The sequence below is a fragment of the Myodes glareolus genome, chromosome 16, assembly GCF_982192425.1.
Source record: "Myodes glareolus chromosome 16, mMyoGla1.1, whole genome shotgun sequence".
NCBI lineage: Eukaryota > Metazoa > Chordata > Mammalia > Rodentia > Cricetidae > Myodes > Myodes glareolus.
In genome coordinates this window covers 19199379-19216103 of record NC_142041.1, presented here as the reverse complement: position 1 = coordinate 19216103, position 16725 = coordinate 19199379, and the positions used below count along the sequence as shown (strand labels likewise).

The following is a 16725-nucleotide window of genomic DNA, read 5'->3' as shown; positions in this document are numbered from 1 at the left end:
AGGAAGTGTAGATTCATGGTCCAAAGTGGATGGATCTGAAAACACGATGCTAAAAGAAAAATGTCACTGGGCCACAGTGGCGCATGCCTTTGATCCTAACACTCAGGAGGCAGAGACCAGCCTGGACCACAGAATAGGACCCTAAAAGCAGACATGAGACAAAGGGAATACAGAGAATTAGTGGGAATGAGGAGGGGCAGGTACCCAATGAACAATATATGTATGAACCTCTTTAAAACTAAAATTTAATTTTTAAAAACCTCGAGTGTTTTTAAAACAGTGGATAAAACAGTGGATAAAAACAGAGCTGAGAGCCCCAGTAGCCACAAAAGAGCTGGACTGGCATGGTGGCTTGCTTGGGATTCTAGTTCTAATGGCAGAGACAGGGATGCTTGGGGCAAGTTAGCTAGCTAGACTAGAGTGTCTACTGGTGCATCCTGGGTTTGGCAGGTCTTTGCCTCAGTAAGAGTATGAATGGTTATCCAAAAAAAAAAAAAAAAAAAAAAAAAAAAGATCCCCGCATCAACCCCTGTGTACCTGCACACAACCATGTATACACATACACATGTCCACACTGGAAAAAAGTAGGCCTAAGCCTCTTCTAATCTTTAAAACTACCCAGACATTCAGTGAATTCTGTGAGCACCAAATGCCCTGGGGATGCAACGGAGAGATCGAAAATACTGGCCTTTCTCTCTCTCAGGAAGGACTCCTGGAAGGAGGGGGAGGCAGTCACTGCTCCACAGACATCGCAAATGCTACTGAACAGTCTTAATACGGTTCATTTTCTATATTTTCTGTAGATTTCACCTCAAGTAAAACAGACCCCAACCTCTGCGCCTCTTGTCCCCACAGCCTTCCCGGCAGGAAGCAAAAGCTTGTGATGCGGCCCTGCCATCTATGACTACTCACAGTGAACTGTGGTCCCGTGGTGAAGGGATCAGGAAACGGGTTCATCATCGGTTCTGCTGGGAATGTTTTTATCTTCAAAAAAAAAGAGAGACAAAGGGTTATATAACTTTATGTCAGCAAACGTTTTGTAGTCTTTACCGCTATACCTTCAGAACTGAGAGGAAGGATCCCAGACAGTTCAGGGGCCTTCATCTCCCTGCAGTGAAGGAAGGCAGGCTTGTCTGCCTGGGTTACATGGCATGGCTTGTTTGTCTTGCCTAGAACTCCCTTTATGGGAACTTCCAGGCCTCTGTGTCCCAGGCCAGTTCCAGGTAGATGAGGAGGCAACCCCAACGGACCTGGAGGTGACCTCTGAGGGCTTTGCCACAGCTGTGGGACTTGGCAAGAGACTTCTGAATGGTCTGTTGGGGGCGCAGTATATCTCAGCTGATGGGGTTAATTAAACCAGAAGGCAGTCCCTGACAAATGGCCTGCATTGTTCAACTCCCTGAGCGGCAGAACTTCTGAGGAGAGCACAAAATATCTTACCACTGTGACCTTTGGGAACAGAAGGTAATGCACTTGGAAGTGAGCAATGCTACTTTCAGTGAGGCTGATGCCCCAGCCGGCAGTGAGGGTAGGTTCCCTTTCCTTTTCTTTTGTTCATTTCGTCTTTGGCTTCTTGGAGGTTTTGAAAAGGGCTTATTTCTTGGAGCCAATGTTCACCAGGAAAGCCAGAGATCTGGCAACTGTCGCACTAGCTCTGTCTGTAGTCCTCAGGCCCAGAAAATACCTTATACCCGTGCAGGCAAGGACCGTTGGCGAGGCACAGAGGCCAGGCCTGCCCAGGGGCAGCAGCTTTGTGTCCTGTGGGATCTTGCCTGTGGACTCCAGGACAGTACCTTGGCACTTCCACACCGTTCTAAAGGGGAGGGAGGCACAGGCTCACTGCCATCTAGACTCGACTCAGGAGCTGATTTCAGAATAGGCTGAACAAGTGTCAGCCACTATGGGGGTGACAACATCTTTACAATGTATATACAGTGATGTTCACCCCAACCCAGCTTTCCTTTCAGTTAGATCTGTTCAAATAAATATCCCCAAACTCCCAGAATGAGCCCCAAGCTCCTGAAGACTCTTGAACCAAAACCTGGCAGTACACTCTCTTTGCCTGGTCTAACAGGGTGACATAGCATTTGCAAACAAATGTCACAGAGAAAAAAGCCTGCAGTAAGCTCTCAGGCCAATCAGAATAGACAGGAAGTGCTTCCTTACGACTGTTAATCAAATGTGGAAGTTAGCAGCTTCAAACAGCGGCCTTACACGGCCGTGTCAGAAGCTACATTCCCATGATGCCCCAGTGCTCACTGGCACAGCAGGACACACTTAACTGCATTCCGGAGTTTAACTGCATTGGTATTTTCCAACTCCGGAACCATTTCAGAAGGAGGCAAAAGCCAAAGCCATCCCCCGTCACTCCGAAGGGTCTAGACTAAGGAAATGAAACCCCCAGACACAAAAACGCGCCATGGCCCCTGAAACAGTGACCAATGGCAAATAGCACACTTCCTAACACGAGGGACTGAGGCCCACGGTGCACCTTTTGCTGGATGGAATATGAGTGGCCACGCAGGACGAGACAACGGGAACACAGCAGAAACACCACAGGGCTCCATGGAAGGAGGAAAGCCTGGCTACTACTACTTAACAGGTGGAATTATGAATGAATATGAATAAATAGAAGAAAACGTGCGAAGATAACAAAATATGCACAGTCAGGGTTAAGATGGCTCCTCTTACGTCATCACGGAACCCTTCTGGCATGTCATGACATCAGTAAATAGAGGGGAGGGTGAATTTAAAACTTTGTCACAGGACAGACACTTAAGACCCCAGAAGGTGACTACCACGGTGTATATTCCTTTCTGGGCACGTATCTTCTCGTCAAAGTTCTCAGGAAGCAAACGGCTCTTGGTTCTTGAGAGCTATGGAGAAAGTGGTAGGGTAGGAGCTGGGCGTGTGTGTTGGTTTGGCCAACCCCAGTTGGACCCCAAGTTCCCCCATCCATCCAGGGGTGACAGCATCCAAATAGCAGGGCTCTTTGGAGGTGGTCCGTCCAGCGACTGCCTCACCTGGGGCTCCTGCCACCTCATGTGTCCCAGCAGGCCCCCACCCTGCCAGGGTACCTACCAGCCTCGTTTTGATTGGAGGGTACATGCAAACTCCAGTAGTCTCTTCCTTCATGGGGAGAGAGAGTGGAGGAGAGCAGCGAGAGTGGGCACAGTGGGGGCTGCTGGCGGGCTCTGCCTGCTCACGAGGGGAGGAAGGAAGACAGGGAGGAAGAGGTGGTAAGCCAGGAGGAGAGAGAGGAGAGAAGGGAGGGAGAGGAGAGAAAGACAGCACAGTGCAAGACGGATCTGGCAACCCAGAGCACTCTCAAGCCAGCATTACCCATGGCTGCTGTCTAGATGCCGTTAGCCTCTTCAGAGCTACCTGCCAGTCCCACCCATTGCCTTCCTCTCTGTCCCTCTGACCTCTGACCTCTCTTCTCCAATGCATGAGCAGAAGGACAAACCAAACCCCTTCCCAGGGTTGGCAGAGCCAGACTATCTCCCTGAGCCAGGAGCACAGGACTAGGAGCAGTCCCCACTCAGCCCCCTCCCCCCGGCCCCCAACCCAGAGCATCACCAGGGTTCCGAAGCATTGCCCAGGCCAAGCCACAAACAGCGCCATGAGTTAGCAATGGCAGGCATGGGAGCAATACGCGGGCTGGCCATACGCTTGAGAGCATTTGCCTTCTACGCCCAGGGCCTTCCTTCCCACCCTCAGCCAAGGAAGGGTACTGCCTAAGGTGTGCAGGTGGGTGAGTGTCCCGTCGAGGATGCCAAGAGAGTTCAGGACTCATACTTCCGGCTCTCTCTGCCATCCGGGTTTAGAACTCAGACAGAGCCTCCCACTTTTCTCACCCATGAGTCCAGGTTTAGGGATCTCCTACTGGAAGTGGGGACGCCCTGTTAGTCGGCTGGTAGACATACCAAGCATTGTGGAGAAAGTGCCACACTTTGGGGATGCGGGGAGGGAATCTGAGGAGTGCCACGTGCCCAGCAAAGGTACAAAGCTTGTTGGAGTGAGGATGAGGATGGAGACGGAAGATGTTCAGGGTTAGGAAGCTAGGACTGCTGAAGGGTTAGTGTGGGCTTCAGAGAGGGACCACTCACTCCAGAGAACAAACACATGCATCATCGTTTAGCTCAGGAAACTTGGCAGCATCCCACGGTGAGGATTAAAATACAGCCTCTGGGTAGCTCTCACTGAAAAGGATGATCAAGGAAATTACAGGCCGCCTTCCTGCTCTAAATCCTTCTGATTCTGTCCTCTGATAGCCACAGAGCTGAGCAGCTGCCAGGGGCTTTCACAGCCATAACCTCCCCAACAGTCTGGCTTCACATTCACACTTGGGAGCTGCAGAAACTGTTTCTGCAAAGTTGGAACCCCAGGTCCCACCCCTTCTTTGTTGATTGTTTCTAAGTCCTTTCTTCAGAGCTAAGCGAATCCATATTAGCCACCTGCGGTTCGAGTTTACCAGCCTACTTAAAAATCCTCCTCCTGTTCTCTTTGGTCCCCAAGGGAGATCCTACCTGCTTAAGAAATATCAGAATGATGGCCTGTAGGAGGCTGGCTGGCTTCATGACCCCAGGGTGTCCATGATCCAGCTAGAACCAGCCACACCCGGGGACCCTCCTCACATACCTCCTCACGTAAACCCCTGGACGCTTGCCCCTGCTGACAGTGGCAGGAACTTAGCATATGTTTAGTGAAAGACATAAAACCTGTCACAAATAACCAAGAAACACCACATCACCTAATGGTCAGAATTTGGACTGATGATGATTAGGAATTGACTCAAGACTCTGTCCAGCACTGGACTTTTATGGTAAATGCTGATCATTGCTCCAATACTTTTGACCTTTCTAAATAGTCACCTGAGTGAGTGTAAGCAAATGAACATTCCTGGACTCCTAGTAAATCCACAACCTTGACTCTTAGTCAATGGGCAGGAATCAAAGTATGTCTATGCTAAGGTGCTTTTTCTCCTGCCTCTTCCCTTCCTGCTTGGGACATTTCTGCATTTATTTCACCACATTTTTGAATTAGCTTTTGGTTTTAAAATGTGACTCTTTGGGAGCATGGAAAGATTCTTGGCATTGATAAATAATTGTGGAGTTGTGGGGGGTTTCTTTTTCTCAGGCTCAGAAAAGGACATTGCTGGTCTGAGTAGAAAAGAAAGTCAGGCAGACAGAGAAAGGAAGACAGTCTAGAATACCGAGTAATGAGGCCCCAGTGAGCTATCTCCTTCTCGTCAGGCCTAAGCTGGGAACACAGACTAAAGGGCAAGGAAGACCAGAGTCCTTGGTCCAGTAGAGCTAGGGAGGCTGTAGGTCCCAGGACAGAATGATGGACAGTAAGTGAAAACAGTGATCCCCCTAAGCCCCACTAGAGATGTAGAGAGTATCTTAGATATATATATGAGGGCTGGAGAAATGGATCAGCTGTTGGGAGCACTGACTGCTCTTCCAGAGGACCCAGGTTCAATTCCCAGTACCCACATGGCAGCTCACAATTGTCTGAAAATCCAGTTCCAGGGGATCTGACACCTTCACACCAATGCACATAAAAGATAATTAAATCATAAAAATTATATATATATATATATATATATATATATATATATATATATATATATCTCAATACACTCAGTGAACTGACCAGTCTTCTCTACACCCCTCCTGAACCCTGGGAAGCCATGGGAAGATAAATGGACACCTTGACTTGAGATTTAGGTTCTGCCGACTTGGAAGAATGGAGTTCAAAACAAATACTAAGTTGTTGAGCTAACTGGAAACCCAGTCCTGACACCCCACCAAGGCCTGGTCCCGTGTCCCATGTGGCCTTCCTCAGACCAGACCAATGTCTCCCAGTCACGTACACACTTCACTAGCACGCCATGTTTCAGGATGCAGTGGCTCGGCACTATAGCCTTGTGGCCGAGTAGTTTATAAGATACACAGCTCAGAGCGGGGCAAGCCCCACCAAGATTCAAGAACAGAAAGTGGATGGATGTTTATGGTCTGTGACCAACAGGAGGTAGGCTGACTGGCTGACCCAATATGAGGCAGGGCTCGGGAGGACTAGAGTTCTCGTTCTCTCTCTCTCTTTCTCTTTCTCTCTGCTTTTCGAGACAGGGTTTCTCTGTGTAGTTTTGGAGCCTGTCCTAGAACTCACTCTGTAGACCAGGCTGACTTTGAACTCACATAAACCCACCTGCCTCTGCCTCCTGAGTGCTGGTATTAAAGGTGTGCGCTATCACCGCCTGACAAGTTCTTTTTCCCTTCCTTCCTTCCTTCCTTCCTTCCTTCCTTCCTTCCTTCCTTCCTTCCTTCCTTCCTTCCTCCCGTCCATCCGTCCTTTCTTTCTTCCCTTGAACCTGGATACTTTGAAACACTCCACAGATACTGGGCCAAGATGGAGAGTCCTAACATGACATTAGTTCTCATAGAATCTTGGAATATTACTGAATGATGCCAGAACATCCGGCCCATTTCTTCCCTCTCCAGTTCCTTTCTAGCACTGGCCTGGGGATTATCGGGGTATTGTAGACATCTCATCCAGGAGGAAAGAGGAGACTGGAAAGAGGGTGTGAGTTTGGAAGAAGGCTGTTGAAGGGAGGTCACTTGCTGTGTGATGAGGGGACAGGGCAGAGGCTTTGAGCTTTAAGGTGACTACAGGAGAGAGGTCACCTGCTGTGTCAGCATAGAATTCTAGCATTCTTGTCCCATAAAGTGCAACCTTCCTCTTCTGAAGGGAAGATCCAGAGAGCGGGAGTGGCCGGGGTCAAGAGTACAGACCTGGCAACCAGGAAACCTTGCCTTGTCCAGGCTGAATCTCTCAGATGGCAAACATGACCACCTCCATTTTCATGTCTCACAAGGTAACTGCAGGGACTCAACATGGTTGAGGCTTTGAGCCCATCCCTGAGCTTCCTCCAAGCCTAAGCTCCGGAGCTGAAGTTGAGGCCAGCAGACCTGGCAAACTTCAAGGAAGAGGGACTGGTTAGGGGGGGCAAAGAGACACATCCTGACTCAGTCACCTGCCATGAGGCCTGGGTTCTAGTTTCAGGCCTGATGCTGATCTGCTGCGTGAGTTTGAGCAAGTACACATCCCTGTCTGAGCCTTGGTTCCTATGTCTGTAGGGGAAAATTAGGATGGAGTGGCCCCGAGGCTCACTCCCACTGACAGGAAAGGAGCTGTGCTGCACCTCGACCTCAATTCTAGGACACAGAAGTGGACACAATTACTGATACAGTGGTCCCTGGGAGCAGCTCTCCCAGTCCCAAGCGCTGACTCCACTCTTTCCTGAGCTGTCCAATGGCAAAGTGAGACAGATGCTTCTCTGCAGGAAGGGATATGAAAGGGGACCAGGCAAAGGGAAATGCGGACTGCCAAGTCTCCCCCCTCCCTTTATTCCTTGGCACTCACAGAAACAGGATTCACCTGGAACAAGAGAAGGTCAGCGCCTATGGTGCCAAGGAATGCACCACTGTTCTCTGCAGAACCTATGGATGCGTGCTTAGACCTCAGGGCATCTGAGTCACTGTGAACCTCACTGGGTGGTCGTCTCACCACAGCCCGAGGACCTCAGCCGCATATACAGTACAGCAGCCACATACACAGTATAGTATCCCGGACCCCATTGGACAGCTAAGTCAGAGTAGTCTAAAGATGCAGAGAGGCATCCCAAAGGGAGTAGGTAACAGTCCCTGAAGGAGGACAGTCACTCGACACACTCTGGAAGTCCCTACCGTATGCTGTTTCCTTTCTAATCCCAATCTGCAATAACCAAGCCAAGATCTTTTGAGTCTACAAGTAATTAAATCTATATAACCGAACATAAATTTTCAAGAGGAATCCTATTACCCTCGTAAAAAGTCATGATGCATTTTAAACATAGTTTTTTTTTTTCCTTTTTCCTTTTTTTTCCCCCTTTTTGTTTTCCAAGTCAGGGTTTCTCTGTGGGATGATCCTGGCTGGCTTGAAACTTGCTTTGTAGACCAGGATGACCTTGAACTTACTGAGATCTGCCTGCCTCTGCCTCCTAAGTGCTAGGATTAAAAGCATGTGCGACCACAGCCCGACCTAACCATAGTTCTTAACTATGGTCAACCAACTGACCAGGGTTCTTAGATCCAACAGGCCCTTTCATAAATTAATGCTTTACTCATGCTGGCTTTTTAAAAAGTCAGGTTCTCACACAATAACCCAAGCCAAACTGAAATTCATGGCAATCTTCCTTCCTCGGCCTCCCAAGGGCTGGGATTGCAGGTGTGTGCTATTATATTTCGGTGAGACTATTTTAGTTGTCAACCAAACTCCTCCTCTTCGCACTGTAAAGCCCAGTGGCCCCAGGCAGGGAATAGCAACTTACACAGATGCATATGGTGTCTACTGCAACAGAACTGAACAGCTTGGAAGTTGCCCATGAGTCCAACTCGGAGGGACAGCTTTCCCCAGCTTCTAAATCCTGCTGCACGGAGCTCCTTGCATGTGGTCCTCAGAGCTTTAGCTGAGGACCTCCATTCTCCCTCCTAGGTTCTCAGGATGCACCCTAAGAGTTCCCAGATCTTTCCAGCTAGTTTCCCTCCAGCTGAACTGAATGTTCTCAGGTGGCTGCCAGGCAATCCATCTCCCACGAGGCCTTCCTGGACAAGAGGCTTCAGCTGGGATGTATCTGGCAGCTCCTGACTTTCCTCCATGTCCCCTCTTCTCCTCCCCATCCTGGAAATCACTTCTTTGAAAGTGGCAAATTCCCCAAAGCGGTCAATCCAAGGCAGAGAGCATAGGAGGAGGGGCCAGAACCCAAGGTTCCAGATCCCATGTAGTCCTGTGGGATTTGCCTATTACAGGACTCAGTTTCTGCATCTGTGCAAAAGGCTGATGAGGTCATCCGCTGTGGTTACTCTGATGGGAAGGCGGGGAAAAGGGTACTTTGGTCTTGGTAACTCATCTAACAAGAAGACCATGAGTCACCATGACATACACTCAATTGTGATGGTCCCCAGAGCAGGGTCTTCCTTGGCAGCACTCAGCTGCTCTTAGACTGGTCCAACTTGCTAAACAAAAAAGATGGCTGTAGAAATGACAAGCACTGTGTCTACCCAGACTCTCCCGGAAGCCTGCTGAAGAGTCCTTCCTTTGCAAGTTGATGCCCAAGGACTCTTCGTTCTGGCCTCTCCCTAGGCATCGTCTATACAGCTCTTGCATGGTGTTTGGCCATTTATCAACCTGGCCACCCTCTATTTATCAAGCTGCCCTCTAACCTGGAGCTATCGCATAACTAAGTCCAAAGCTCTCAGGAGATAGGTACTGACTTAGTTCCTATTTTACTTCATAGCCCAAATGGTGACTTATGACCAGCCCAAAGTGGACCATGATTTATGCTCAGCTTTATTGAGATATCAAACTGAGCCTAGCCAAAAGTTATTTCCAAGTTTTCCTGTATTATCTAATACTTTACAAATATTTGTGTTGCCCTCTAGTCTCGATGTGCTTCTCTCTCTCTCTCTCTCTCTCTCTGTCTCGGTGTGTGTGTGTGTGTGTGTGTTTCCCTCCCTCCTTCCCTCTTCCTCTTCTGAGAACACTTCTGTGACAAACAATGACATCCTGCTATCCCTGGTTTAGGGAAGACACGATACTATCCAATGACAAGATTCTTAAAGGGGGAGCAGAAAGCTGAAGATGCAGCTCAGCTGGCAGATGCTTGCAGGGTGCTCAGGAAATTCTGGGTTCAAGTCTCAGCACTGCATAAACCAGGCATGGTGGTACACAGTTGATATGGTGGGCTGAAGAAAAAATGGCCCCAGAAGGGAGTGGCATTATTAGCAAGTGTGACTTTGTTGGAATAGATGTGGTGTTGTTAGAGGAAACATGCCACTGGGGAGCAGGCTTTGAGGTCTCACTTATGATCAAGCAACACCCAGTGTCTCAGACCACTTCCTGTTGCCTATGAGTCAAGATGTAAGACTCTCAGCTCTTTCTCTAGCACGTCTGCCTGCCTGCTGCCTTGCTTCCAGCCACAATGAGAATGGATTAAACCTCTGAACTGTAAGTGAGCCACCCCAATTAAATATTTGCCTTGATAAGAGTTGTCGTGGTCATGGTGTCTCTTCACAACAATATAAACCCTAACTAAGACAGCTGGTATTCCAGACTCAGAAATTAGAGGGACGAGGATTGGAGAAAGTTCAAGGTTATCTCTGGCTACACGGCAAGTTCAAAGTCAGCCTGGGCTACATGGGACCTTGTCTCAAAACAAAACAAAACACAAAATGGTTGTGTGTGTGTGAGAGTGGCCAGATACTAAAGTAAGAACTTGCCTGCCTGACTCCTTTGGTGCTCTGTCCTCTAAAAAGGGCTTCTCACCTGCAGAAATCCCACGAGGGCCACTATCCCTAACGGAAGACCTGTATACGGGAAAGATGATGATAAGGCATAAGGGGTCTGGAAAGCCAGCGAAGAGCCTTGAGCCAGTGTTTCAGACCAGATGGATTGCCAAAAGCAACAGCACGAGATGGGCGGGCATGCAGGGCACAACCTGGGAAGCCAGGAAGCTGAGACCCAAGCATGGCGGAGCCCTGTTACACTTGAGAAGCAGCGGGCAGGCACAGGCAGGACCCCTGCGGCCACCCTTTGAGGAGAAGGAGCACCCCTTCATCAAAGGCCCCAAACGTTAATGGGGGCCCTGGTGTCTGACCCTTTGTGAGAGCTTCCAGGATAAAGGAAAGCCCTCCAGCAGCAATGAGAGTCCACCTCTCCATTCTCCCACTGCCAGACATGTCTACGGGCTGTGGTTTTTCCACTTTTAGAAAAATAAGAACTTTACCAGAGGAGTGGCTTCTGTGAAATCCATCAGCAGGTCACCTGGCCCCAAGGTAAAGGTGCCTCCGTGGTCAGAAGGACTCTGTGAAGGCAGAAACATCCCCAGTTAGCAATGCCCAGAGCAGACAACAGGGCTCACGAAAAGGGAAGCGGCTACTCCTCTCCCTCGGCAGCATACAAAACAGCCGGGCTGAACCCCAACTTTCAATCTGCAAAAGCTGCAAACTACTTTCCTTAAGTTCTTTGAGTCTTTTTTTATTATTATTATTGGTTTTTGGGGAAATGCTTCACAGAATTCGTAGACTACTTAAATAGAACGAAGAAGTCATCCTTCATGGAGAGTCAGGCGACCTGAAGGAGCTAAATTGACCAGCGGCATAACAGTAGGAAGGATGCCTGAGGAGGGTCGCTAGAACCTCTGAAGACTGTTCAAGGAAATGTTTTGTCCTGACTTGGGGTCTTAGCTGCCTGGGTAGATTCTAGGCCCATTGAAGAAGTGCAAAACACAACTCACAGCCCATCAATTTGACATCAGGGTCCTAAACTAGAGAGACGGCCAGGAGAGGGAGCCCTGGAGCTTTCAAGAGGATATGGTTGCCTCCCCCCTCCCCCTGCACATTCTCCTCTGCAATACTGCAGCCTGGTCTTCAAGCAGCGGTGGGATACAGGAAAGGAACCTGTCTCCCATTTGACACACTGTAAGAAGAGTCCAGATTCCAGGCAGTGAAACCGGTATGGTGGCTCACATCTCTAATCCTAGCATGCGGGAGGCTAGGGCAGAAGATTTCCCGTGGGTTCAAGGCCCATCCTGAGCTAGAGAGTAAGTACTCGGCCAGCCAGTTATGTAGCAAAACTCTACGTCAACAAAACAAAACTCAAAAAAGATTCCAAGATTCATTGCATAGAATGCCAGAGAGCCTAGGTCTGCATTAGTCAACTCTGAAGGGTCCCGTCACATTCTTGTGCCTATTTTAGACATATGTGGAAATGACCTTGGGAAAGATGGACCTCGTTCATACGGTATATGGACCTGGAACATTGCTGTTTAGAGACTGGGAGCTGCACAAGCCTCAGGCATCCAGTGGCCGTCACGAGGCCCAGCAAGGTTTCCATGCCGATCTGAGCATTGTTGCTGACCTTATCTTCAGGACGAGGGGAAGCTAAGGCTCATGGGAAATGGGCTTTCAAAGAGACTGCCCTTTAGGGAGCTCTGACTGGTGTGTGAATCGGGGAGCTTGAGTCCCCTGGAGCTCCCATCTTGCTGCCAGGGCACCTGCTCCCTGTTCGCATCTTTCCTCAGGAAGTCGCATGGACCACAGCCATCTCCGGCTCAGCATGTACTTGGACAGGAACGGATTCAGTTGTATTTGAACCAATCCCCAAAGAGTGACCGATGACAGAGTCACACAGAAACACAAGAATGTTTCATGAAAGGTCTCTGCCACCAGCATTTTCATGAAACTGCAAACTGACAGAGTGGTATTTCTCATTTCCAAACTATTAACACATTGTATCCAATATAAGATATGGATGCAAACAGATCTATATTTTTATTTCTCCAAATCATCCATCATAGAGTGGGGATGGGGGGGCACTGCTCTTCCCTTGACTTTTATTACATTTTTTAAAGATTTATTTATTTATTATGTACACAATGCTCTTCCTGCATGTACACCTGCAGGCCAGAAGAGAGCGCCAGATCTCACTGCAGATGGTTGTGAGCCACCATGTGGTGGTTGGAACTTGAACTCAGAATCTCTCTCTGGAAGAGCAGCCAGGGCTCTTAACCTCTGAGCCATCACTCCAGCCCCCGACTTTTATTATATTTTAAGATGGTTTAAAACATATTTTATCTTTTGAAGTTACATTTATTTGTTGTATGTGTGTGCACATGCATACACACACACACACACACACACACACACACATATGCCACAGTGCGGGTGTGGAGGCAAGAGGACTGCGGAGTCAGCTCTCTCCTTACCCCATGTAGGTCTTGGGAATCAAATTCAGGTCACCAGACTTGGTGTCAAGCACCTTTAGTTACTGAGCTATCTCACCAGTTCTTAAAATGGAATTTTGTTTGTTATTTGTTTGTTTGTTTTCAGGACAGGGTCTCATTATGTAGCCACGGAAGGCTGTCCCAGAACTCACTAAGGAGACCAGGCAGGCCTTGAACACGAAGAGATCCACCTGCTTCTGCTTTCCAAATGCTGAGACTAAAGACGTAGGCCTCCATACCTGACTTTAAAGTCATCCAGCGTCACATAGAGATATAAAACAACATTACCCCCAAGAATCTCTTAAACACGCCCTAAGGCACAGTGCAAGCTTTTAGTTTTATACCATATAATGTCCCTCATAAATAGTTGTCATATATTTTGTTCTTTTTTTAAATTAATTAAGTAGTTTGTTTGTTTAAGACAGGGTTTCTTTGTATAACGGCTCTGACTGTCCTGGAACTCACTTTATAGGCCAGGCTGGCCTCGAACTGACAGAGATCCGCCTGCCTCTGTCTCCCCCAGTGCTGGGATTAAAGGTGTGTGGCATCACTGCCCAGCTGCTCCTTTTATTCTTAACTATCAACTCTTTTGCCTTGGAACCAACCTTAATCTCATTTTAAACCGGCTTTGCTTTTTTTTAAAAAGACAGGTCTCTCTCATTAACCTCAAACTCACTATAGAGTGAAGTATGATCCAGAACTTCTGATTCTGCCTTCGCCCCGAGTTGGGATTATGGGTATGTGCCATTGTGACTGGTCTACCTGTGCTGGGGATCAAATATATGGCTTTAACTCTACTAACCGAGCTAAGCCATCAGCCTGGTTTTACTGCTTTTGAATACATGGATGCATGCATCTTTTAGGCAAAACTCAAATGCTCAAGCTGAGTGCCATTCATACACTAAGTGTGTATTATGCCTCAGGCTCTTTCCCATACCTTGGCCCCTGGAGACAGTGGGCTCTTGACTTCTGACTTCTGAGGCGAGCTGACTTTCTGGATTTGGGGGGACGCCAGCGGCACTGAGGCTTGAGTGGCAGACATCGTGGTGTTTGTGGTTGTGGCTGTGGTGGCTCCCACTGCCTCCGCCAGGTCTGGAGGGAGGTCATCTTCATCACTGCGGTTACTAAAAGCACATATAGCTCTGCTCATTACAATAATACACAGGCTGTGAGAGGGCCGGGGAAGGGAGGGAGAAGAGGCCAAGGTGGGAGGCCGTGGCTCTCTAAATCGATGCTCACTCAATTGCAAGCTTACAAGATAAGATACAAGGCCAAAAGCCAGTGTGTGTGTGTGTGTGTGTGTGTGTGTGTGTGTGTGTGTGTGTGTAATCGTGACAAACCACACAAAACATGGTATTTATGATGTGAGCCACTTATAAACAAACAATTCCACAACATGACATACATCCCCAGTTGCGTAGCCACCCTACTATATATTCCCCAACCCTGTCCATGTCTCCACGAGCTTGCCTCTTCCCGAAGCCTCATGGAAGCATGTGATGTTGTCAAAGTCCAGCAACACTGTGCTATACATCAAAATGCCTTGGCCTTTTATGTTGAGAAATGTTCCATTACATGTCCAGACCATAGTTTCTTAGTTGTGTGCTCATGAACCATCTCATCTCATGAACATCTCTCTAGCCCTTATTTTAATTTTTAAAGATTTTTTTATTAGTTATGATTTTTATTCAGGTGTATGTGTGCGGATACATGCATGTGTCAATGGAGGCCCGAAGTATCAGATCCTCCCACGGCTGCAGCCACAGGCCGTCGTGGGCTACATGATATGGACGCTGGTACCCAGACCTCTGCAAGCACAGCATGTACTGGAGCTGTCAGCCTTGCCTGGTTTTTACCTTGTTTTTTAAAAAGTTAGTCATAAAATGAGTGACACAGAAGAGGGGGGTGAATATTTTTTTAACCTTATGTAAAAGCGCTCTCACCCTAAAAACAGAATCACTATTTGTTTTTTACATAAAAAGCCATTTTTAAAAAACCTAGCTCATTTCTTATAGTAGGAAGTCAACCCACAGTGCCTAAAATAGGAAAAACTCCAAATCTTTCTTTCTAAAAAGATTTTTTAAAAAATGTTTTGTTTCTCTGTGTATGTATATGCACCATGTGTGTGCAGCTACCCTCAGTGACCAGCAGAGGGCATCAGATCCCCTGGAGCTGGAATGACAGGCAGTTGTGAGTCACTTCACTGGGGGTCCAAAGGTAGCAAGTGCTTTCAACTACTGAACCATCTCTCCAGCCCCCTCCTAAATTAAAAAAAAATTTTTTTTTGCCTTAGAACTTATAGCATATTAAGAACTTATAGCATATAAAGAAACATTTAAAATTCAGTAAGCCTCCAACTTTACTTCAGCTTCTGAGGTAATTCATGATAAATTCATAAAACTTGGTTGCTGCTTTACCAATGCAGCCCAGGCTAGCTCAAACTCCTGGTCTTCCCACTGCTGCCTCCCTGATACTGAGATTGCAGTCATGTGCCACCATACCTGGCTTTCAAACATTGTAACAGATTTCCATGGAGAATATCTTTGCCTTGGAACTCTTTTATTTTTTTCTGAATGCAGACATGCAAAGGGGAAAGGAATTTTTTTTTTTTTAACAACGGCCAATTTAGTGATTAGGTGAAATTTTATATCCTTGCAGGCTACCTATAGTCAGTCATTATTTAATATCCCAAATGGGTGGTAATAACATTTTGAATTCTAAAAAGTGAAAGAAAAGGCGAACCCTGCCAGCCTTGTCCTGGGGTAAGATGTTTGTGGTTTAATATGCTCCCCAGGGATCCTTAGAGGTGTAATTATCTGGCTCTTCTAGAAGCACTGCTGCTACATGTCCCTAACTTTCCATCAGGGCTGGGGAGGGGGCACGTGGTTGCTCTGAAGTCCCCTTGAGCTGCCCCTTTACCTTCCCACAAGGAGCTAATGGCACATCTCTGCTGGCTGTTTGGGGATGGCCTCTGGCACTGGACCCCAACTTCCCTCTGCATCCTGGATCCCTACAGTCTTTGGCCAGACCCCTCACAAAATCCCTTGGATGTGTATGAATGAGCTCCCTTGAAGCCAGATCCGGTGTCACAGACCTGTAATCCCAGCTACTCAGGGGGCTGAGACAGGAAGGTCAGAAGTTCAAAGTCTGTCTGGGCAATGCAGGGAGGCCTGCCTCAAAACAAAACAGGAAAAATGGACTAGAGGTGTAGCCCCCGTGGTAAGCACCCGCTTTGCACTGGCGAGGTCTCCAATACTGTGAAGGAAATGAATGGAAGAACAGGAGAGGTGAAAACAGGACCGAAGACACAGCTCAGCGTTAAAGCATTTGCAATCCAAGCCTGAGGACCAGAATCTTGATCTCTAGAAACCCACATAAATGTTTGGTGGGTCTGGCAGTCTCCGAAAGCATAGATAGGGGCCCTCATGCATGCTGGTTACCAACTAACCATGTCAGTGAGCTTTGGGTTTGACTTTGCCTCAGTGAATAAGGTGGATTCCTGATATCAACCTTTGTCCTCTAAATACATGCAGGTGCACATGCACACACGTGTGCCTACACACATGCAAACATGCATGTATACATACAACACACACACATACACACAAATGGAAGAGAAAGAAAGGCTGGTTCAAAGTGTTCATCTCTCAAGATCCCAGAGCTACAAAGGGGCCTGAATGTTATCTAGAATCTCAGGAGCCCTAGCCTGCCCACATTTTCCACCATGCCTGGAGATGCCTCTGCAGCTCTCTAAGAAACACCACACCCAGGGGTCGGGGCTGAGCCACAGCTGGGGCCAAATATGGGAACTCCATTGCAATCAGTACTCCAACCTGCGGCTGAGTCTTGTTCAAGCTGAGATTTACAAGGCCATCTTTGCCCCTTGTACATTATGAAAC

The 16725-nt window shown here is 47.9% G+C and overlaps 1 protein-coding gene across 4 annotated transcripts in view; it reads right to left on the bottom strand.

The window, feature by feature from the left end:
* The window catches only part of Epb41l4b (erythrocyte membrane protein band 4.1 like 4B), a 156966-nt gene that overhangs the window by 11702 nt on the left and 128539 nt on the right, over positions 1 to 16725 (bottom strand). The window contains exons 21-24 of one of the 4 annotated variants that reach the window (XM_085677124.2): positions 13764 to 13950; positions 10829 to 10906; positions 3082 to 3198; positions 913 to 984 (exon numbers count right to left, since the gene is read on the bottom strand). In XM_085677124.2, coding sequence (XP_085533250.2) covers positions 913 to 984; positions 3082 to 3198; positions 10829 to 10906; positions 13764 to 13950 — 454 coding nt within the window. The remainder of the gene's footprint in view (positions 1 to 912; positions 985 to 3081; positions 3199 to 10828; positions 10907 to 13763; positions 13951 to 16725) is intronic. The other 3 variants (XM_048419756.3, XM_085677125.2, XM_085677126.2) reach the window with 3 other exon arrangements.